General features: G+C 48.7%; 8 protein-coding genes across 8 annotated transcripts; 4 read left to right on the forward strand and 4 right to left on the reverse strand.

The window, feature by feature from the left end:
• Positions 1–780: 780 nt before the first annotated feature.
• UA08_08769 (hypothetical protein) lies at positions 781–1,506 on the forward strand (the record flags this gene model as incomplete). Its single annotated transcript, XM_020263669.1, has 4 exons — positions 781–948; positions 1,011–1,137; positions 1,194–1,317; positions 1,371–1,506. The coding sequence occupies 4 exons, from the start codon at positions 781–783 to the stop codon at positions 1,504–1,506; spliced, it is 555 nt and encodes a 184-aa protein (XP_020116104.1).
• Positions 1,507–2,560: 1,054 nt separating this feature from the next.
• UA08_08770 (putative exo-1,4-beta-xylosidase xlnD) lies at positions 2,561–4,954 on the forward strand (the record flags this gene model as incomplete). The annotated part of the gene is made up of 1 exon (XM_020263670.1): positions 2,561–4,954. One exon carries the CDS (start codon positions 2,561–2,563, stop codon positions 4,952–4,954), a length of 2,394 nt encoding a protein of 797 aa, XP_020116103.1.
• Positions 4,955–5,261: 307 nt separating this feature from the next.
• Positions 5,262–9,089, reverse strand: UA08_08771 (hypothetical protein; the record flags this gene model as incomplete). Its single annotated transcript, XM_020263671.1, has 1 exon — positions 5,262–9,089. One exon carries the CDS (start codon positions 9,087–9,089, stop codon positions 5,262–5,264), a length of 3,828 nt encoding a protein of 1,275 aa, XP_020116102.1.
• A 1,849-nt stretch (positions 9,090–10,938) lies between these two features.
• Positions 10,939–12,852, forward strand: UA08_08772 (N amino acid transport system protein; the record flags this gene model as incomplete). Its single annotated transcript, XM_020263672.1, has 2 exons — positions 10,939–12,651; positions 12,802–12,852. 2 exons carry the CDS (start codon positions 10,939–10,941, stop codon positions 12,850–12,852), a joined length of 1,764 nt encoding a protein of 587 aa, XP_020116101.1.
• Positions 12,853–13,280: 428 nt separating this feature from the next.
• Positions 13,281–17,302, reverse strand: UA08_08773 (hypothetical protein; the record flags this gene model as incomplete). The annotated part of the gene is made up of 12 exons (XM_020263673.1): positions 13,281–13,309; positions 13,498–14,339; positions 14,406–14,694; positions 14,765–14,865; positions 14,923–15,113; positions 15,204–15,277; positions 15,356–15,455; positions 15,512–15,536; positions 15,597–16,326; positions 16,414–16,652; positions 16,704–16,955; positions 17,289–17,302. The coding sequence occupies 12 exons, from the start codon at positions 17,300–17,302 to the stop codon at positions 13,281–13,283; spliced, it is 2,886 nt and encodes a 961-aa protein (XP_020116108.1).
• A 648-nt stretch (positions 17,303–17,950) lies between these two features.
• On the forward strand, positions 17,951–18,595 carry UA08_08774 (hypothetical protein; the record flags this gene model as incomplete). The annotated part of the gene is made up of 1 exon (XM_020263674.1): positions 17,951–18,595. The coding sequence occupies one exon, from the start codon at positions 17,951–17,953 to the stop codon at positions 18,593–18,595; it is 645 nt and encodes a 214-aa protein (XP_020116107.1).
• A 919-nt stretch (positions 18,596–19,514) lies between these two features.
• UA08_08775 (hypothetical protein) lies at positions 19,515–20,474 on the reverse strand (the record flags this gene model as incomplete). The annotated part of the gene is made up of 2 exons (XM_020263676.1): positions 19,515–20,212; positions 20,273–20,474. The coding sequence occupies 2 exons, from the start codon at positions 20,472–20,474 to the stop codon at positions 19,515–19,517; spliced, it is 900 nt and encodes a 299-aa protein (XP_020116106.1).
• A 1,779-nt stretch (positions 20,475–22,253) lies between these two features.
• UA08_08776 (hypothetical protein) lies at positions 22,254–23,201 on the reverse strand (the record flags this gene model as incomplete). The annotated part of the gene is made up of 2 exons (XM_020263677.1): positions 22,254–22,622; positions 22,695–23,201. 2 exons carry the CDS (start codon positions 23,199–23,201, stop codon positions 22,254–22,256), a joined length of 876 nt encoding a protein of 291 aa, XP_020116105.1.
• Between the last annotated feature and the right edge of the window lie 295 nt (positions 23,202–23,496).

The following is a 23,496-nucleotide window of genomic DNA, read 5'->3' on the forward strand; positions in this document are numbered from 1 at the left end:
TTCTCCGAATGCTAAAACTCACGAGATGTGGTTAGGACCTCTGCTTGATCCAGCATCCGTATTAGTAGACGACCTGTCAGTCATCTCCAGCGCATCTGCAACTGATCTATCTCGTAATTTTGCAGATTTTGATCCTTGAGACAAGCAGTTCGCGTGTGTCATCAGAAAGGAATCCAAGCGGGCTAGGCAAGTTGGTTACATAATTAATAGCTGACCAATCAGAGCGCTCCTCTACATACAACACTCTCATTACAGCCGAGGTTAACATAACATATAAAATCTTAATAACCAACCAATGTTAACTTAGTTATTTTGACTGGATAATTTGTGTTACTGGGTGGAACATTGATCATCAGTTTCAAGTCGTCGAATACGTCATCTGGATACATAAAAACCGTTTTCTCATATCTTATAGTAAACCTAAGCTTCGTCAGAACCGTAGATGGCAAATCCTTCATCCATTCAATCTTGAATCTACTCTTAGAAACAGGAAAAATCATCTAATAGGCGTCGATCTGTCACCTTTGTTAGAAAAGAATCCTGGTGCAACTGAGTCACGAATGATATCAATGCTTTCTCAAAGCGGCAAATGGCCTTACAGGGTTGACTTGAACCAGGATTCTGATTTGTAGCACAGAGAAGCGTGATATTTCCTTTCTCAAAGTCCACGGGCAACTACACATTATAATTCAAACAACTCCCCTTGCCGGCTGTAGACATTTTAGCTACCTCATTTCCTTGTTGAAAGAACCATTCTTCTTTAAATTACAGGCACCCACCATGAATATCCAGTTGGCGCAGAATCTACAGAGAGAAATCAAAAGGTCACTGGATCTCTTTGAATCCACGGGGCCTGAGCAGTCCCGGGCCAACGCTCATGAGAAGGCGTTACACTTGGCACAGGCGCTTGCCCGTCCACGAGAGGCAATCCTGAGACTATCATACTTAGTAAGACATAGATATCCCGATGAGACTATAAGTATCTAGATATTGATAGTGGAAAACTCTAGCCAAGTGCTTTGATGGCCGTCAAAGTGGCTCATGACTTAAACGTTTTCACTCTGCTTGCCCAGGCGACCAGACCAGTGCCTTTAACCGAATTGGCAGCTTCGAAAGCAGCCGATCCTCGGTTAGTTGGTGAGTATCACCTTGTTCGTTATTCACAACTCTGTTCACTTATGAAATTGGAATAGAGCAAATAATGCGCACTGTGGTCGCAAGTGGTTTCGCGGAAGAGCCATTGCCTTGTGAATACCTGCCCAATGCGATCTCCAGGGAGATGACCGAACGCGGCCCCATTGGCATGATGGAGTCAATGTAGGCCATACCTATGAGTCACGTACCGTGATTATTAACGAGGATAAATATAGATTCCTTGAATTCCTGCCTTCTATCCAGAAGGCTTCGGAGTATCTCCGAGCTATCAATTATCGCAACCCAGACGACCGGATGCGTGCCCCTCTCCAGTCATCGTATAGAATTATGCCGACATTTACCCCTTTCTAGATTCCAAATTAATCAAGTTCCGTGGTTCACCACAATGAGTTTCTTGGCCTATCACGTTCATACGACGCGTAAATAGTATTGCTATATTTATGATATGAGCATATATCGAGGGAAAAACTTCTCTGTGTACAATAGATATTTTTATATTTGTTTTAAGCCAAGGATCTGGTACGTTCCAATACAATGTCAAAGGCCCACAATGTCTAATTATGTTCTTTTGCGATATCATATCAGTCGCACCTAACCATCTCCAAGGTCGATTTAATAGCAACTATTTCCTTCATGGATTTGTCAGAGTCTACACTCCTGGCATATACTCTACTATGTAATATGGATTTGACGGTCATTGCGTCGATAATACAGAAGCTTTTAGGCTAGATAATATCAGTACTGTTCGAGGGTTTGGAAAACCTGACTTGAACACGGAGCATTTCCGAGATTTCATTTCGTCCCAACACCTGGAAAGGGAGTGCAACATAAATTCCTGCCGAACAATAATGTTACTCAACATTGACTAGGGACCTTTGCGTCTATTAGCCCTCTCACGTATCGACGTCGTTGAGAAAGACCTTGGGGGCCTTCCCGGGGTTCAGAAATTTCCTCTTTTGGTAATTTTCGTAAGCCTGAGATCCCAGCAATCTAGATTGACCCCGCATTTTCTTGATTAGGTAGGATTTCTCCATTTCTCGTAATCAAAAGCAAGGTTCTATTAAATCCCTAGTTGCAGGGATCTACGAGAGTTTGAGGGGGTATTCAGGCTAAATGCATAGGGATCCAGTCTGACAAAACACTGCAGTGACATGATAGTCATGCGCCATGAATTTTTAATTACCCGTGAAGATTAAGAGAACAGAGTAGAGTAGTGGGGTTGAATCTGCAGACTACAACCAGATACGGTTGTAGTGGGCAGGAATTGAGAAAGAATGATATAACCGTTGGGGAAGAAGTACCTATAAGTTCCACTCTTTCTGCCGATGTAGAAGAGAAGAATGAATTATGAGTTGGCAGCCTATTCTATATTTTTTACCTTTAGGTGGCAGGAACTATTCACATGATGGTTAACGCTGCACAATGCATAACCGTGCTGGGGGCAATGCTGCCCAGTCTAGCACTGGCGCAGGACAACCAGACCTATGTGAATTATTCCTCTCAAGCTCAGCCAGACCTCTTTCCGGAAACTTTGGCAACTTTTAACTTGTCTTTTCCCGACTGTGATAATGGGCCACTCAAGAACAAGTTAGTTTGCAGCTCATCAGCGGACTATGTCGAACGTGCAGAAGCTCTCGTTTCACTCTTTACCCTCGAAGAGTTGATTAACAACACACAAAACAGCGGCCCGGGAGTTCCTCGACTTGGTTTACCTCCGTATCAGGTTTGGAGCGAAGCTTTGCATGGACTTGACCGGGCAAACGTTGCAACGTCGGGGGACAAATGGACATGGGCAACCTCCTTTCCAATGCCCATTTTGTCTACGGCAGCTCTCAACCGCACCCTGATCAACCAAATTGCAAGCATCATTGCAACTCAAGCCCGTGCCTTCAGCAATGTTGGTCGCTACGGACTTGATGGTTATGCTCCGAATATAAATGGCTTTAGGACCCCGCTTTGGGGCCGTGGTCAAGAGACTCCAGGCGAAGATGCGGGTTTTCTTTCGGCCTCGTATGCATACGAATATATTACAGGTCTTCAAGGCGGTGTTGATCCGGACCATCTCAAAATTGCCGCGACAGCTAAGCATTTTGCAGGATACGACCTAGAGAGTTGGGGCGGCAATTCTCGGCTAGGATTTGACGCCATCATCACCCAACAGGATTTGTCTGAATACTATACGCCTCAGTTTCTGGCCGCATCAAGATATGCCAAAGCACGCAGCGTTATGTGCTCTTACAATTCCGTCAACGGAGTTCCTAGTTGCTCTAATAGTTTCTTCCTTCAGACTCTGTTGCGAGATAGTTGGGATTTCACGGAGTATGGCTACGTCTCCTCCGATTGTGACGCTGTCTACAACGTCTTCAATCCTCACGGCTATGCCAGCAATGAATCTGCTGCTGCTGCAGATGCACTCAGAGCGGGTACCGACATAGACTGCGGACAAACTTTCCCGTGGTACTTGAATGAGTCCTTTATTGAAGGGTCAATTACCAGGGGAGAAGTGGAGCGTTCTCTGGTCCGTTTCTACTCCAATCTCGTCAAGCTCGGGTATTTCGACGGTAACCAGAGCGAATATCGTCATCTAGAGTGGGATGATGTTGTGACCACAGACGCGTGGAACATTTCCTATGAGGCAGCAGTGGAGGGCATTGTCCTGCTCAAAAACGAAAAAAATTTCCTACCACTGTCCAAGAATACTAGGAGCATTGCCCTCATTGGGCCCTGGGCAAATGCTACTACTCAGCTTCAAGGAAATTATTACGGTACACCTCCTTACTTGATCAGTCCCTTGCAGGCCGCCATCGATGCCGATTATGTTGTCAATTACGCCTTGGGAACAAATATTTCAGATACATCAACGGCCGGCTTTGCTGATGCACTTGCTGCAGCCAAAAGGTCAGATGTTGTCATTTACCTCGGGGGAATTGACAACACTATAGAAGCTGAAGGCCTGGACCGTATGAATATTACCTGGCCAGGTAACCAACTCGAGCTTATAAGGCAACTCGGCGAGTCGGGAAAGCCCTTGGTTGTGCTTCAGATGGGAGGTGGGCAAGTTGACTCATCCTCGCTCAAGAAGAACTCCAAAGTAGACGCTCTCCTTTGGGGTGGATATCCCGGCCAGTCTGGTGGTCGGGCAATTTTTGATATCTTGTCCGGAAAACGTGCGCCAGCGGGTCGTCTCGTATCAACACAATATCCAGCTGAATATGCAACTCAGTTCCCAGCCACAGACATGAATCTCCGGCCAAATGGTGCATCCAATCCTGGCCAGACATACATATGGTATACGGGCCAGCCTGTCTATGAATTTGGTTACGGTTTATTCTATACAAAGTTCGAGGAGACTGTGCATAGGTCTTTATTATCTTCATCCTTTGACATCTCAGATATTTTCACTGCTCCTCGTCCAGCAGGCTACGAACACGGCGAGCTCGTTCCATTTCTCAATTTCACCGCGACAATCAAGAATACCGGACACACTGCATCGCCATATTCCGCTATGCTCTTTGCAAATACTAGCAACGCCGGCGCTGCACCCTACCCCAACAAGTGGCTCGTTGGATTCGATCGATTGGCCACCATTGAGCCAGGGCAATCAGTGAATCTCGTTATCCCCGTACCTATTGGCGCAATGGCACGTGTCGATGAGAATGGCAATAAAATTGTGTATCCTGGTGACTATCAATTGGCTTTGAATGTGGAGCGATCGATTGTGGTCGACGTGAGGTTGACTGGTGACGCGGTGACAATTGAGCATTGGCCCCGGGAGAAGCAGGAGATTGAGAGTGATTAATTCCACTACGGTATGTTGTTTATGCTAATATTCTCTAGAAAATATGCACCTAGAACCAGATTCCCGCCTTGGAAAGTTCACAAGATGCTTTGAAAATCAGCTCTTCCATCAGAGAGAGGTGTATATTTGCTTCTTCAAGACTGTTCTAAGTGTTCCATTTCCCTGTCAAATCACAAATGCCAAACTAAATATTCATCGTTAAATATACCTCTGGAAACGCGAGATCTGGAACAGGGAGAAATATGATAAATTCGATTGACAACATATTTAAGAATCTAAAAGTTAAATTCTTCATGTCGTGGAGCATCTATATAGGCTCGTCTCTAGGCTCTATCAGCACTTCATTTACAGCAACATGTGATGGTTGAGATAGCGCATAAACGATGGCGTTTGCGACGTCCTTCGGATCTAATATCTGTGCCCCTGAGGGCTCACCATACTGCTTGATGGCTTCGGCATCTGATGACATATTGAGCAGGTCCGTAGCGGTGTTCCCGGGCTGTACACTTGTCACACGCAAGCCCTTCCCAGCTGTTTCCAAACGCAATGATTGTAATGTTGCCTCAACAAAGAACTTGCTGGCTGAATACACACCCAGTCCCGGGAAAACTTTACGGCCTGCATCTGATGAAATGGCAACGATATGGCCGCTGCCACGGGAAAGCATTCCCGGCACTGTACTAGATAGGCAATGGAGGAGACCCTTGCAATTGACATCTACAGTGCGTTCCCACTCTTCAACATGTACATTCGCCATCATGGTGAAATACATAACACCTGCACATGCAACAACAATATCAACCGCTCCAAGTTCATCATTTGCCGCACGAACAAGTTCTTCGACCTGTTTCCTGTCTGTTACATCGGTTTTTCGTAGTATGCATCTGCCACCATTGGCACCGAACTTGTTTTTCACAGTTTGCAGAGCATCCAAGCGCCGAGCGCCAAGTGCAACATGGCAACCTTGCTCAACCAAGGCAGTGGCCACAGCAGCACCAATTCCAGATGATGCACCGGTGATCACTGCGACACGTCCGCTTAATGGTGATTTACTGCTGGAGTTAGCGGACAAGCTTCCGGCACTCTTGCGAGGAAGTCGTTGCAACCAGCCTCTAGCAAACCAATGACGAGTATAAGTGTCAAGCAGCGGAGTATCGATCTTTGGTCTTTCAACGGCAGCACGGAAAGGTCTAGTTGCGCTGTTGTCTAAAATTATAATGTCTCGTAGAAAATCCACGGTTGGCATGCTGCCTCGGAGAATATCGGCTGTAAAGGCACTATCCCCACCTTGAGCAGTGCCGCGCCTTTCATTCCAAAGTGCCACCCACTCATTCCACACCAGTGGCTTCGTTGGATAGCCGAGCTGCTCGAGTTTGTCGAATACTGATTTCATACTAATAGGGTCAGGATCTCCTAGGTGGAAGATCGTTTGGTTTCCCGCTGTTTGAGAAGAAAGATGAACAATGGACTTGCTGACAAAATCCACCGGTGTCATCTCAGCTCGCCAGCCATCCACATCCGGGGCATAGCCAAGTTTAATCGATTCGACGATTATTGCAGAGATTAGATCCCATGCGTTAGAGGCGCCAGTCACGCTATGTCCACTGATGGTACCTGCTCGATGAATCTTCACCGGCAGTCCACGGCGACCGGCCTCCAAAACGAGTTGCTCGGCCACCCATTTGGTCTGTCCGTAGCCATCCGGAATCTTCTCGGGAACCTCCTCCACAGGAAGAATGGCATCCTCTGACCAACCTATCTCACCAGAAGGTGGCAAGACCCCGTTGGTAGACACATACTGCAGTGTAGCGCCGCGCTTGCACGCGAGGCGAATTATCTCTCTTGTTCCTTCAACGTTAGCTTTCTGTAACGCGGCATATGGGTACACAAGGTTAACGGTGGCTGCCGCATGGACTATCACCTGAACGCGAGATGCTAAGTTTTCAAACTCTTCGTGTAGAAGACCGAACCGATCTTGGGACAGATTTCCCGGCAGGATCTCTACTCGTTCCATAATTGAATCTTGCCACAGGCCTAGATCCAGAAGGTTTTTACGAACTCTTGAGATGGCTTGCGGTCTGCTTTCAGATTCTGGGTCACTGGAACGAACAAGACAAATAATCTCCGCGTTGGTGCTCTCAAGTAACTCGCTGAGAAGGAACGCACCGAGGAATCCGGTAACACCTGTTAGCAGCACAGTGTCTGCCGTATTGATAGGACATATGGTTGCCTTGGGTGGCTTGATATCATCCTTCAGCGTGGAATCATTTCTTAAAATGGCAGGAAGATCTGCCTGTATAGCTGCGGTGTGGCCATCCCGTGCCGCCAGAATTGCAGCAAGGTGACCGTCAAGCGTTGGAATTTCTGCCAGCCGAGCGATAGGCACACGGAAACCAAAAGCTTTCGAGAGTCTCGATGACAGGTCGGCAAGTAACAAAGATTGTCCACCGAGGTCAAAGAAGTTGTCCTCAGATTGGATACCGTACTGTGGAAGTTTGAGAGTTGCAGCCCACAGAGCGGCCACATCTTTGGGGTTGATTGAGTCTGATACGGCGTGCCTGTCATTGCCGTTGGCACCAGGAGTAGGTGGAGGAGGAAGAAGCTTGAGATCGACTTTTCCGGAAACTTCGCTGGTCGGTAAGGCATCCAGTTCAACCCAGAGTGTTGGGATCATATAATGTGCAAGGTAAGACGCAAGAATGCGACGTGCTTGGGGGCTGCGGCCATAGTTATCAATTTTGACAAGCTCGCGGTCCTTTGAAGTCTCTCGGTCAGGCACTATATAGGCAACTAATTGCCGTTCCAGACCATCTCCACGAGCGACGACACAGCAACTGCTGACGGCCAAATGTTTAACGATCTCATTCTGAACTTTACCAGGAACGACAGAATAGCCACGCAATTTGATCATGGTTCCCACACGTCCGCTAATTTCGAGGACGCCAGACTCGAGAATACGTGCCCGATCCCCTGTTTTATACATGCGAGCACCGGCGACTGGATTAAAAGTATCAGGCACAAAAGCTTGGGCGGTGGTTTCAGGGCGGTTTATGTATCCCCAGGCCAGCATTTGCCCGCCGACAAAGAGTTGCCCAGTGGTGCCGTCGGCAACTCTTTGGCCTTGATCATCAAGGATGTATATGTATTTCGGGTCAACTGGCGGGCCAACGGGACAATACACGGAATTCTCATCGAACATTTCGCGAATATCGCCGCATGCAATCTCATGGGTCTCGCACGCGCTGTAGCAATTGAGCAGGCGTGTCTGCGGGAGTGACTTTATGGCTCGCGCAGCTAGATCTGTAGTAACGACTTCGCCATTTAGCCATAGGACACGCAGCTCCGGCAGGCGAACTTTGATATCGGGATTGGCAGAAAGTACAGTGGCAAGGAGTGTCGGAGTCATTAGAGTCTCGGTGACACGCTTGGCGGCAAGAAGGTCTACGAGCGCGTCCGGGTCGTAGCTGGCTTCGTCAGGCACTACGACAACAGTAGCTCCACGCAGCAGCGGACGTATGATCTCCCAGATGAAGAAGACATTGCAAGCAACGCGGTCCCCGGGCTTGACGTCTTGCACGAGGAATCGCAGGTTGTATGAGAGCACGGGTGCTCGGTGAGGGTTGGCAATGCCCTTCGGCTTGCCCGTTGTGCCCGACGAGTAGGACACAAACGCCAGCCGGTCTAAGTCGTCGTCTGCAGGCAGGGGCCCAGGGTCCTTCGAGTAGCCATTGGCATCCGTTGGTGGGCTGTCCAGGCAAATGACGGGTGTTTTCTTGTCGACCTTGTACTGCTCGGAGGCATGCGTGAGGACTACGGCCGGGGCGGCGTCGTCGATGACCTCTGCCAGCAGACCCAGAGGGTAGGCCAGCTCCAGCGAAAGGAAGGCGCCGCCGGCGCGTAAGATGGCCAGACAGCCGATCACGTAATGCGCACAGCGCGGCAGGAGCACTCCCACCTGCGTGTTGCGGCCCACGCCGTAGCCGCGCAGTCGCGCAGCCAGCGCGTCTACCGCGGCATCCAGCGCAGCATAGGTGTACACGCTGTCGCCGTCCTCCAGCGCGACGGCCTGCGGACTCGCCCGGGCTTGGTCGCTGAACAGCGCCGACAGGTCTTTGGTAGTATCGATGACAGACATTGCTCTTCCTTTTACTTTTGTCGTCGGCTCTCTACACGCTGCAATTGAGCAGATGGACAAAAATGTCGAGACTCAACAGGGATAGTCTCCTATATAGCAAGATATCAAAAACAAGGGCAAAAAAAAATTCCCAAGATGCTGCCACGGCCAGCTCAGCGGCAATAGCGGTGACCGCGGTGGTGGGCAGCTATCGCGAATCGCGACTCTGGCGGCTACAGTCAAAGCGACGGCGAGATACAATGCAGCATGGCAAAATGGACCGATGACTAAAGCGAATGCGATGGCGGCGAATTGGAAGCAGACGCTGGAACATGCAAAGCAACAACGGTGGAAACTGGAAGGAGAAGAGCCGGTGCAAAAAGGGGGGTTCGTTCGTTATCGGAGGGGAAGCGAGCATTTTTTTGTGGAACGCCCGTTGGTGCCTTGGTGCCTTGATTGTGCCGGCGGAACGATAAGATTAAGCTGCGATTCTAGAAGCAGAAGCTAGGCCGAAAACCGGCACGCTGCCCTGGACATCCTCCAAGTGTTGGGTCAATCAGACACTGGCAAAGCGCGGCGACTAGGCTTGTTTTGGTTAGACCGCCATCCAATAGAGACAAAGTGGCAAGTACCGACAAATCACCTTTACGTGCCTGGAATGTCTCATGGAGAGTGTGACAGCGTGGACATGAAGCAAGGGTCGGACCATGGCTGCATAGATCGGGAATCCCCCGTGTTCACGATTTGTAAGACTTTGCGAATCGAACGAGACGTGCGACGTCCGTGTCAAGGACGTGATAATCAGTAGCGGGAAACATCGACCCTTCCACGTTCCAAGATAGCTACTGCATACACGGCGGACCAGATGGAACATCGTGATGCCCTGATAAAAGTCTCTCTTCATATTCTGACGCCATTCTGTAGTTCTCGGACGATGGTTTGAAACTGTCCGTTCGTATCAAAGGGCTTCACGATGGTTCATTGGGTAGACTATGGTCGTTATCAGATAAAATTGGAACACTTGACTACCTTCCATGTCATTGGGAACTGAGAGTATACCACTGCAAGTTGAAAGAGGCGGGATTGCTTATAGCCAAATATCATGGTTATAAGATTGAATTTGTTCGCGGTTGAGCGAAACTCAATGCAGTCGGATCGTGCAGCCGCGGACAGGGACCACGGATCGGCTCGTTGTTTTCCTCACATACTACTCGCGAGTCACGAAGGCAACATATTTCCTTTATTATTGGAATTTGCCAGCAAGGGGTAGACAGGGCATTGTGTCCAGCAGATATATATAGGTGGGAGGATGGACCGTTGTCCCGGAACTCCAATGCACTGCTCGTCCGGGGTAAGGAAGGTTAAATCTTATACGTAAAACGTCTTCATAATCAGATCACCTGATGCGCGTTTTAAATTGAGGCGCATGCGAGGTTCCATTGTTGCCCTGGCATGACTTTTTATCATTTACGAAAACACCGCCGGCGTTTGTGACCTATGGGACAGCAGTGAATACGATGTAGCAGACACTAGAAGAGTGAAAGGATCAAAATCTGTGGGATGGTAGTTGAGGAAGGATTCTGGAAAAAGACAAAAATTTCTTTTCCTTTTTTTGCCCCAAAGTGCTGCAACGCTGAATGCGTGGTTGGTGATTTCAGGCTGGTCGCGTGTCCACACCGGACGATCTTTCCTTGCGGCGTGCTCCGGCTGATTCATGAAACTGAAAGGATTCCCATGGGCTGCTGTCAAGTTGCTTGACGAATCATGTCAGCGTCAATATCTGTCGTCCAATGGCGATGGTGGCCAGCTCCGCATTAGGGTTTAGGGCATTTCCCCTTTCGGCCAGCGCTAGTGTGGTGGATCGCCCAAGATGGCGCTGGGGTGGGGCGCCACCCGCTGCAGGGCGCGCCCTCATTGGCCATCCAAAAGATCGTACAGGACACGGCGGGGCTCCATTGCAACGCCGGAATGCGTTTTTGTCTGCCAGGCTGTGGATCGCCACCTGCGGTTCAGGGCTCGACAGCGAACGCTCGCTCCGAAGCCGGTTGGGGTTCTCTTGATTTATATGGCAGGAAGGAGCCCCCTGGGCTCCTCCCCGTCGCCGCGCGTCTTCCACCTCTCGACCTCTCGACAGCCGACGTCCGGCACTGCGGTTCTCGAGGAAGTCAATCCGTCACTCACACTCACTCAGTCAGTCAGTCAGCCATTGATTGAATTTATCACCATGTCTTCCCAGGACAACATTTCCTCGGACTATGATGTCAACAAGTCCGCGCAGCCCTGGTCCGACAAGGCCGGCGAAGAATCGCAGGTTCCGGCCATCTTGCCCTACGACCAGGAGATCGGGGAGATGACTGAGGAGGAACGACGTGGCCATGCCAAGTATCACCGTCTCGGCTGGAAGCGCCTGACTGTGGTGCTCATTGTCGAGGCCATTGCCTTGGGAAGTCTGTCGATTCCCTCCTCGTTTGCAACCCTCGGCATGGTTGCAGGGGTAATCTGTTGCGTCGGTCTTGGGCTGGTTGCCATCTATACCAGCTATGTCGTCGGCCAGGTGAAAATTAAATTCCCCCATGTGGCCACCTACCCCGACGCTGGTCAGCTCATGTTCGGCCGTGTGGGCTATGAGTTGATCAACATCATGTTGATTCTGACGCTGGTGTTCCTGGTGGGCTCTCACTGTTTGACCGGTACCATCGCCTGGATGAACATCACCAGCAGCGGCGTCTGTTCAGTGGTGTGGGCCGTCGTGTCGGCTGTCATCTTGTTCCTTGTGGCCTTACCCCCTAGTTTCACCGAGACCGCCATCTTGGGATACATTGATTTTGCTTCCATTATCATCGCAATTGGCATCACAATCATCGGTACCGGCGTGGAGGCAAGCAAGTCCCCGGGTGGTCTTTCGTCTGTCAACTGGTCCGCATGGCCGGCCCCAGACACCACGTTCGCTGAGGCCTTCATTGCCGTGTCCAATATCATCTTCGCCTACAGCTTTGCCATGTGCCAGTTCTCTTTTATGGACGAAATGCACACGCCCAAGGACTATGTCAAATCTATTTGGGCGTTGGGAATCATTGAAATCATTATTTACACCGTGACGGGCGCATTGGTCTATGCCTTTGTCGGCCAGGGTGTCGAGAGTCCTGCCCTTCTCTCTGCTGGAAACCTGCTCAGCAAGGTGGCCTTCGGACTTGCTCTGCCTGTCATCTTCATTAGTGGTTCTATCAACGGCACTGTCGTCGGTCGGTTGATTCATGGCCGGATCTACCAGAACTCGCCCATCCGATACATTAACACTAAGATGGGATGGATCACGTGGGTCGCCCTCCTGGCCGTTATCACGGTTATTGCTTTCATCATCGCGGAGGTCATTCCAATCTTCTCAGATCTCTTGTCTATCATGTCGGCGCTGTTCATTTCAGGCTTCTCTTTCTACTTCCCAGCGCTCATGTGGTTCATACTCATCCGAGAAGGCCCGTGGCACTCTCGCAAGAACCTTCCATGGGCTATCATAAACGCGATTACATTTTTGATTGGCGTAATTACCTTGGGTGCTGGTACCTATGCCAGTATTGAGGACATTGTAAGTATCAGTCTTTCCCTCTCATCCCGCTTGTGTTCTCCCATTTTAAGCCTCGAGAGCTCTCTTCTAACGCGCAGTTCTTCACAACAGATCGACAGTTATAAAAGTGGCTCTGTTAGGGGAGTGTTCACTTGCGCTAGCCCAGAATAGATCATCTATCATTATCTCGTCGCATCACCTGCATCGGAAGCGAAGCGGTAGAAGCTCGTTCCTTTTTTATGCATAACATTATATACACCATCCAGCGGCATATGGCTCTACTGAAATACAAAAATAGACAACCGAGCGGTTTGATAAACGTTGTCACTTTACGTGGAATTGCCTAGGGGCTGCTATCGCTGCCTCGATTTGTATGATATGCAGAGGCGTGGAGGTATATGTCTACATTTTTTATATATATCCTATTGTGCGTGGTTGGTTTAGCGATCGTGTTCTTGTCTTGTGTGTAAATAGAAATACTTGGTCATATTTTTTATAATGCATTTCCGCGGCGAGCGCCGTCCTTGGACAACACCCCGCAACACTTAACTAACTAGTCAGTTATTTTCTTCGCTGATCAACACCTAAGTTTAAGTTCGTTAATGACAGGGGTCGAATCTTGGAAAGAGCATAACAGATCGACATTAAGACTAGATGGCGTCGGTGGCGCCGTCTAATGCTATGGTGGGTTTTAGAGATAAGACGCAGCCAGCCCATTAGCTGTGCATGACCCGTCGGCTTACTGCATGGAACTAAAGAGTCGCTATAGATAAGGATGTATGACGATCATGATGGAGTTTTCCAAGGATTCCACGGCTTCTATGCGCTAACTACGTAGTCATTATGTAGACGTGTTGTTCCACATACTTCGGATAACCACATCGCCCGTCCACAGCCCCCAAGTCCAGTCATTCTTGACAGTGAATGTAACAATCCTTTGCTCACCACTCATCAACCAGAATCCGTTATCGGAGAAATAGCCCCCGACGCCCAGGGGGTGGTCCAGCCAGACCCAGGCAGCAACGGCTCGGGTCGCTGTAACTATGAAATGGTGCGGTTCACGGTGCCCTGGTTTGTACTTGTAGGCGAGAGTCAATGCTGGGTCTTGCAGGTTCGCGTCTTGGAGCGTCGCTGGGTGGAAATATGAGGTGTGTGAGTATGGGATCTGCTGTGGTGAAGACGACCTGTCGCTGTTGGGCGTCCCTCTAGCGGAGAGATCTACTCGCAGCACGAGATCACGTATGATATCATCCGTCTCGTTGTAGGAGGCAAGATCACTGTGGATGTTGGTTTGATAGACAAGGGTGGAATTAATTGCTTCGATAGTGAATGGGATACTGAAATTGGTCTTATTTTTCCCAAGCACCGACATGGCCGTCGAGCCGTTCCAATGTGTCCACGACAACTGCAAGTTGCCTGTAACTACCGACCATAGATCCGACATGGCCCAAATCTCCAACTCCCCTGTGGATGAGTTGTAGAAGGAGTAGCCAACGACCGGTTGATAGATGTCCTTGGCGCGATACATCAAGACTTTCCATCTGCCGTCTACCTCTATACTTGCCCATGTAGGCGCTGTCCAGAGATCCTCCAGTTGCCAGTACAAGGATCCCATATTTCGGTTTGTTGCGCCAGCGCCGCGACGGAAAAAAGCGAGCTCTGATGTGTAGTAGTCGGCTTGGAAGACTTGAGTCGACCAACACCACGCACTATTTATTTTCAACAAGTCATTAGACTCAAAAAATGGTTTGAGCGGGGAAAGCAGCGAAACCAACCTGAAGTTGGCAATGGGGTCTGCCATATTTGGCACGGGATACCATGCTTCTACCGCCGTGGTCATTTGCTGGAGACCCGATATCGATTGCTCTCTCGTCGTGTTGCCACCTCCGTAATGACGGTTACGATGGATGACTATATCCGAGAAGAAAGATAGTTGATCCTGGGGCACAACTTGTTGCCATGAGTATATAGAAGGCATCGATTGAAATCCAAACTCCGTAGCAAAGCGCCCAATAGGGTAGCTGTTGACATCAAATGCCTCGTAAGTATCGTAGTTGTAGAAATCTGTTAACAATTACCTTGTAAGCTCCAGCGTTTGATTCGAGAAGCCACTTGGGTATAGTATATCTCAAACCTGTATCCGCGTATAGAAAGTTTGGACCAGATGTATTGTCATAACGCGGTAGCTCAGGCATGCTGGATGAGAAATTGAGCTCGAGGAATCCCTGATAGGTCCTGCAGATATGTGAGATAAAATCATTGCATCTTACTTGAAGACTTGAACGGGCTTACGAGGAGGGAATGTAACTGATCGATCGAGTATTGGCATATACGGCCTGGATGAGGAGTTCTTCTTGGATTTGTTCGTACATGCGTTGCAAACGGCCGGGCTCCGTTGCACTGAAGTAATAGGCGAGTAGGATGGCCTCAAGCTCATTGCCGCCGACCCAGAGAGCAAGGCTGGGGTGGTGATTGATTCGACGCTATATTGCAAGTGATGACCATGCGTGAGCCTGTTCATCCTTTTCAAGCACTATAGCTCATTGTTATGGAATGACATATTGTTTACTTACTACCTGATAATTGGCCTCAGCTACATACTGCTCAATGTATGACCTATTTGTTGGATATACTCCGTCTGAGAATTCTATAAGCCACGTCTCTCTTTAGTTCCAAATCGAAATTCGCGACATGAAACCGAAGCAGGGATAAAAATATAGCATACCGAACTCTGACCAAAGCAAAATGCCCATCTCGTCTGCAATGTCATAGATCCAATCAGGGAGGTATGCTCCTGAAGACCAGATGCGGAGCATATTCTGATTCTATGTATACTTGAGTCCAGCCCTGGGGCGATTCAAATGTTAGAATGGAAACTCACCCCGATTACAGCGGTTTCGAATAGACTGCATATGCGTGGATTATAAGCATGTAGACAGGACAAAGTTGAAGAATACCTTACTAACTTTCGTATCTTCTTTTCGTTTACCCTTGGCCAAAAGACATCTGGGGGAACAAGATTCGATCCTTTAGCATAGAATTCATTCCCATTCACTTCGAAATTCCAGTTACATCCAGGCAGCACGCCGCTGGCAATCTGGCTGTCAGTGACATTCAGAATATTTAAGACTATAGTCCGGAAGCCCACTCTTTTGTCGACCTTGGCTAGGATATTATCATTATGAACAACTTCAATGATCGCATAGTAAAGATTCTGATCACCCAACCCTACAGGCCACCATAAGGAGACCACAGAAGGATCGATAGTGACGCTTCCAGTGATTGTGTCGTTTGAACTGTAGACTTCGTCGAGTGGTGTTGCCAGGATTGTCTCATTTCCTTTTTGTGTGTCGTGTAAAATTAACTGCAGTAATGAACCCTCAGGGAGCACTCCTAAGAAATCAAGACTTGCATTAAATATGAATGGCTGAGACTGTTCTGGTGGAATGTTGTTCATCTGGCCTTGACGATATATATCAATCAGCGTATTTCGCACGTAAATCGGAGCCATCAAAGCGTCATTGTCGTCATTATATTCAACCCTATTGCTCAGCTGGACGAGTCGTGCAGGCTGCCAGATGCCCGCTGGAGAAAGCTGCGGTGCCCAGTCCCATCCAAAGTCAGATTGCTGTTTTCGTATAAATTCTTTGCAGCAGAATTCTTCAGTTACTCCGCCATCAAAGTAGTTCACAAGAGCTGCGATAGAAAGGCACATCGGGCTGCTGTTAGCAGATCTACCCTTATCCATATACACAACTCAGTTAGAGAAACATAGAAACCTACAATCTCCATTCTCAGCAAGATTCGCCGCAATTTTTGTCGCAGAGCCGAAGTTTACACTCAGAGTAAGAGCAGACAATGTGTTGCACAACTGCACAATTTCCGAAACGTCAAAGTACCATTGCCGAAACTGGTTGTCGGTGTTACCAACAGACTGGTTACACAGCTCAATGTAAGCGAAGGTGTCAAGGCCGTCAAATACAAGCCATGTGGCAGCATCTTCTGACAGATCGCTGTCGACGCTTTTGTCAACCAGTTGGGATAGAACGTAAGCTGTAGAACGACGTCCTTACCTAAGTGATATATTTGTAGAATATGTCCAATTCATGCGCTGTACCCACAGTAGCGCAGTATCATTGGCCCCATACAAAGGATCGCCTATCACTCCAGCTTCAAAAAGATCTAGATGGGCATTGGAAGGCACTTTGCCTGTCACGGTCACGTTGTCGCTTGACAGCGTCCATTGCTGACTGCCTAGATCGAGGATCGATTGACAGAGGGCAGTCGATGTAGCAGTTAAGAAAGCCGAGATACTGAACCGCATACTTGATTATGACAGAGTTTCTGATTCCTTCTTCTAGTTTCAGGAGTCACGTCCCTATCGCTGGGTGCCAATGCATCGACTGATAGGACAATGTTGCACATAGATGCATCCCAGCCACGGCATTTGGGATTGGCCATGGTCAACCCCTCCTTTCAGGGAGCGCTAATATCAAAATCTCCGAGTCGGGACACCTATTTAGGTTACATTCTCGCGTTGTTGCCAGCGCTAAGGAGTAGCGATTGCGGGGAAGTCCATCAGCGCATGAACCTAGGAAACTCATCCAATCATGTTGAAATAAAGCAGGCCTTATTTGGTTGCCTTTTCACGTTCTTACCTGACTGTCGACATTATAGAGGTCGGGAAAGACAACATACCTAGGAAGGTGTACTTAATTTCCCTGGGTCCGTCCACGGATATCGCTGCTTGCCTAGGTAATTCCAGTGGTGTAAAGGCTAACAACTCTAGGCAATTCCTCGTGTTATCACAAATAGACAAGTGAGATCTTCAGAGGTACTGGTAGATATCTACATAGTTCATTTTGTCTTTAACTACCTAGGTAGCCTTCGGAAATGTTAAAAATTGTAATAACCTGGTAGTACAAGATAGATCAGGGACTTGCAAGGTGAAATTATATATATTATTATACCTAGGTAACATCGCCTATAGTGGCAGCGGTCTTCGCTATGAATTTAGCTTCTGGAACTAGTGATAGTCATAAAGTTATACATTTGTCTACCTAAGCAGCTTAATTTCGTAAAATTAGTCTCACTTTGCATTCTGAACCTTTATAGATCGTATGCTGAGACGCGTGATTGGCTGTGGTAATCCCGCAATCTCCGACTTGGCACCTTGGAAAAGTCTAGTGTCATAACTTTATTGAATTGTTGGTGGTTCTTTGCGCCCCCCAAAAATCTCCAATTTTCTTACTGTCCACCGCACGCTTGCTTGGTTCTACGAACAATCGCATCAACCAGTCACTGCCCTTCAATCGAGCGGATGTTCAAGACGGTCTGCAAGCTCAGGGCCCCGACGTCCAGCGGATACAAGCCCCCCTTTCAACTTGCGCATCCTAGAACGAGACCGTACCCTCGCGTTTCCCCGATCTCGTCAACTGCACGAGCAGGCTTATCACATGTTTCTCCAAGGTATATATCAGTACCGGCGGTAACCCCGGAGCCATCCGCTCCTGTGGAAGTTGCGCCGTACCCATCAAGTCAAGGTTCCGATACGCCACCTCAACCACGAACCCTGCAGTCATCATCTCACAAATCCCCTGCCAAGAAGATAAATACAGTCCCCAAACCCCGAGACGAGATTGCTTTGCCGCAGCAGTCGAGCGCGGTGTCAGATTCAGGTACCAACAAGGAAAAGGCCCCGAAATTGATAGCCGAGAAGACGGAGTCGGAGTTGGAGTCGCCCAACGATGAATTAGATACAAAACCAGATGCGAAATCGAAGGGTGATCTCTCGTTGGATGAGAAAGTGGCGGAGATTCGACGAGAAGTATGGGGCAAATGGGACTTGAATCACAGGCCAAAATCGCAATTTGAGCTAGATTTGAGGTACAATCAGGACCTTCAGGTGCTCCCGACACATTTACAGCCAATCGAGCCTCCCATCGATTTGTTTGAGCGTGAGTAAAATCTACATACCAAGAAGATTGAATGAGCATCGTTTCTGATTTCGGGGGCAACCAACAATAGTTTTCTCCAATAACAGGACAAGAGAAATGGAATACATGTATATGGCCATCAATAAATCAATCAAAATCGTACAACAAACGATCAAATACGAGTTCAAAAATCCAATGATTCTTTGGGGAGCTCTTCAGCATTACAATATCACCGGTCCGGACTTTTATCCGTATTCCACACGAACCGGTGGAAATGCAGGTCTTGCTCAGGTTGGTTCTAGCCTGCTTCATCTGGCAATGGTTATCGAGGGATACGGGAAGATGGCCCCTACAGGTAATGCGGCTTCCGCCCATCATTATGATTTTGTTGCTTTGATTATATAACACCGTGCTAACTACGATTTGCACTTGAGCAGAGGCAGTGGCAGTTGCAAAAAACGCAGGACTGTCGAATCGTCATCTCGCACGGCTAGCAATTCAAAAAGACATTCACAGGCACATATACCGATATGACATTGATAAGCCGCTTAGAAATGAGGCTATTGCGCGTACATTCTCAGCTATCATCGGGGCTGTGTGGTTTGATAGCGGCGAAAGTATGACCGACGTGTATCAATGCATGTCCGCCATGGGCTTAGAATGGCCAAAGAACCTTTTTCACTCCTGGTAGGGTGATTTGCCAAAGATTTTGACGTTGTATTATAATAGAATCATTATTATCTTGTACAACATTTATGCCAATATAGCACTTTTTTCCCGTTCTTGTTCAACTATTGCCATCAATATGATTTGTTCATACATAGTGCATTCTACATACCTAGGTACGTACCAGTTACACGTAAATCATGAAAAAGGGGACAAAGACCACGCGTTGCGGTGTGTCCAGTGAAGCAGTAAAATGTTATGTTAAGGGGTAACTCAAATTTACTACCAGGCCGTATGGCCGCCGTCAATGACGAGCGAAGCCCCCGTCATATAACTACTAGCCTCACTCAATAAGAAAAGTGCAGCACCTCGGAACTCCTCTGGACGAGCCAGACGGCCGAGCATGTTCTCGGATTCCCAGACCTCTTTAGATTCCGGCTCCTCCTCGAGAATCTTGTCGACCATCGGGGTGATTATGTGGCCCGGACAGAGGCAGTTTACGCGAATTCCGCCTTCACCCTTTTCGTTCACTTTGCCCCATTCCATGGCTAGACTGCGCGTGAGCTGGACTACGGCGGCCTTGGAGGAATTGTACACTGGCGACAGCATCCCCTTGTTAGCGACCAGCCCACTGATGCTGGCAACTAGTAAGATTGAGCCGCGAGAGCTGTATTTCATCATCTGCTTGGCTGCCTCAGTGGCACAGATGAAGATTCCCGTGTAATTGATGCTCAAGATCTCATAGATCTCCTCGGGTGTATGGTGTGTTGCGCTGTCGACATGATTGATGCCAGCTGCTGCCAAAAGGCCGTCGAATCGCTGGTTGATTTGACCAATCTCGTTAAACGTGCTGGCTACATTTTTGGCATCCCGGACATCGATGCGACTGTAATGCAATGAGCCTCCAAATTCCGGATTGGCACGCTTTTGGGCTTGGATGAATTCTTCTTCTGGCTTGGGCAAACGGTCTACACAGTGGACTGGCAGCCAAAAATGTTAGCGAGAGCCATTGATCTACGATGTATATATGTGCGGCCTACCTTGTGCCCCTGCTTCAACAAGTGCCTCTGCCATGGCGAGGCCTAGTCCACGAGCACCTCCGGTGACGACAAAGACTTTCCCTTGCAGGTCGAATTCGCGGAATCGCTGCTGCGTGGTGGCCGTAGAGTCTGGGGGGAGACGCTCCTGAATGTGTGCTTTATCACTGGGAGTGAATTTGCCATTGATTCTGTTTGATGCCATGATTTGGATGGGGGTAGCTAGCTAGGTAACTGCCGAAGTCGAAATGCCATTACCTAGGTGGTGAGAGGTACTAAACAAGTACCGAAAACGCATGTCTCTTGTCGATGCGGCGAGCATATATAGAGAGACCACGGCCATGTTACACGCACCTAGAAGGACGTCACAATGAAAATGCCTGCGCGTCTTCAGAATACGAAGCATTGAACAACAAATGACATAAGAAATGTAGATCGCGAAACTGGATTGCCGAAAGTGGAAAAGCCGATGCTTACTCAGACGCTGCGGTTGTTTGCCTCACAGACAAGGCATGCAACTTCTGGGCAAGTGGCGGCGAGCGATCCTGATTTTTTTTTTTATTTTTCATCACTCTGACAGCGAGGGCATGTCTGGGGTAGACGCTCCGACGAATCATGGGGCAAATGGCGACTAGCCCGTCCTTTATCTGGACCGTACATGTAACTAGCTACATTCTTACACTGCGTAGTCTAGACATATACCTAGCATGCATAATGTCTACGGGCAGCAGACTCATGCGCTCGAATAACATCGCCCCAGAACTCAGCGTGCTTGGCCGTCGTGTTGGGCCGCTGCGGTATGAAGAAGGCCAGCGAGTGCGATACAAAGCAGTCGGAGGTAGGCCGCTTTCTATTAGATATTCAAAGTGACAGGCTCAACATTTCCTTTTCGGTTTGTTTTGTGCAGTGGCAGGCTCCCAATCCTCCGTGGGGATAATCAGGGCTGTTTTGAGGGATCCCACGCAACCCACGGACGAGAGTTCACGATACGAGGTATGCCCGTGGCCTGGCCATTGAGCTTCTATCCGCGTTTTGGCTCATGTCTGTGGAAGATTGAGAACGAAAGCACCCATACCAAAACGGCCATTCACGAGAGGAACATCATCGGCGGTTTGGATGGCTGAAATGCTGCTCGCAGGGTCCTCGACTTGAGACACTGTACATAGTATACATACTTTGCCAAGTTGGCGAAACAAGGAAGTAGTCTAGCAGGGCATCAAATAATATCGCCAGGGCTGGATCGTCTACCACGTAGCTTGCATGTGTAAAACCTGCCAGCGGCTGTGGGTTCCGCCAATCACCTGTTAGTGTGGGGGATGTTTCCAGACGGAACCGAGTAAGTATATATATGTACGTGTGCGTGCAGCTATCTACACGGCAACAATTTTGTCGAATATAGCGCATGATTAAGACTAAAAATGCGACTCTATGTACAAAAGGCAGAAAATGAAGGTAAGCCCGACCGCCACCAAAATAAATATGTACAGGGAAACGGCGCTGATGCATACATAGCCTAAGACATAATATCGTCATATGTGCACATTTTCGGAAAACAAATCCCGCATATATATCTTCATGAAGGAATCTCGTTAAGAGTCGTTAGGATCTGGCAGCCATGAAAGCCAGTATCGAGCGCGTTTTAGAGTGGCTGTCCTCCTCTCCAGAGGAGTCAATCATCGCCGAAGACTCCCCACCCGCTTTGTTGCCTCACCATCACCACCATCATCGTCGCAATCAAACCCACAATGAAGTGGCGGCAGATCTCGGGCAGAAGAAGCTTGACGGCGTAATGCCCTGCAAGGCTTGCAACGAACGAAAGGCGCCGTGTGATGGACAGTGGCCGCGATGTTCACACTGCCTGCATGAGCAGTTGATGTGCTTCTATATCGGCTCGGGGCGTCGACGGCAATAGTATATTGATTATGACTATTGATTATGATCATGCATTGGTCCTTGATCGACATCGATCCGGGATGCAAGTCGTCTAGAAGATTGACTCATACGCCGGAGGTGGACATACATGGTCTGTTGCGGAGCAGACTGGAGTGCAGGAAGAAGAGAAAGAAACCGACGAAAATTTCCGCCGCGACAGCTCAGGATCATCCGTGTCTGTGGAGGAGTGCGATGAGCGCGGAGAAAGTGGCAGAGGAGACGGGGAAGAAGAGAATGGGGGTGGCAGGATGTTGTCGTAGATCGCGGAATTGTGTGTTTCTGTGTACTGGGGAACAGACATGTCATACGTGTGCGTACGGGGAGATCGGATGCGAAAGGGTGTTTCAGCTGTGAGTCGGCAGATGGTGGTTTTTTGCGAGGTGGATGGATCCAAGTTGGGGATAGTTATGTCGATAACGAACTGATAAATGTATTTAGTTGTTTTGCCCAGTATATATATATATCTATACGCAATCGGTCGGACTGCACTTACGAGCATCGAGTGAGTTGCTTTGACTTTTTTGTAATTGACGTCCGGATGGAGTTTTAATGTTGTCTTTGGTTCGTCCAGTAAGGGCACACTGCCTGTGATCATAGTCGTGCCGGGCTCCCGGTCAAGATTCAGCGATGGCAGCTTATCATGAAACTTCCCCGTCGACAGATCATTGCACTTGGACTTGAGCAGCAGCTTCTTGCGTATTTGCGTTTGCTTCGCCGGGTTTCCAGGAAACTTGATCTTTTGGGCTAAAAATATTTGCACCGCAATGAATAAAATATCTGAACATCCTATACGCACGGCTATGGGCACTTTGCCGCCGATTGGGGCGCTTCTATTGGACAATTCCACATGGTAAGGAATTTGCCTATTCCATATGCGCGAGAGACTGATCTGGTTCGCCTCATGGAGGTAGAGTTCATCCTGTGGACAATGCACGACAGAAACCTCCCGACGTTGCGAGACCTGTCGACGAAGACCAGAAATACCGGCAACGGCTTGCATGTTGTAATGGAGCTTGCAGCCTCCCACATTGAATGTTTCGGGCAGTGGTTGGTTGAGGCTCAGCTCGAAATCATAAGCATATCGACCGGGCTTCAAGGGGGGCCACAGTCTTCGCCCATTGTTCTCTGTAGGATGGATCACTCGACCGGAGTCGACACTGCGATCTTCTAGCCGAGGAACAAGCCAAGTGCGATCTATTATCCATTCTTCATTGCCGAAACCTGCCTGGATGGTCAGAAACTGGCCTTGGTCATACCCAAATTATCCAAAACAGAACTGAGGCCGGGCGGGGAGG

Source organism: Talaromyces atroroseus (assembly GCF_001907595.1).
Source record: "Talaromyces atroroseus strain IBT 11181 chromosome Unknown scaffold_15, whole genome shotgun sequence".
NCBI classification, from domain to species: domain Eukaryota; kingdom Fungi; phylum Ascomycota; class Eurotiomycetes; order Eurotiales; family Trichocomaceae; genus Talaromyces; species Talaromyces atroroseus.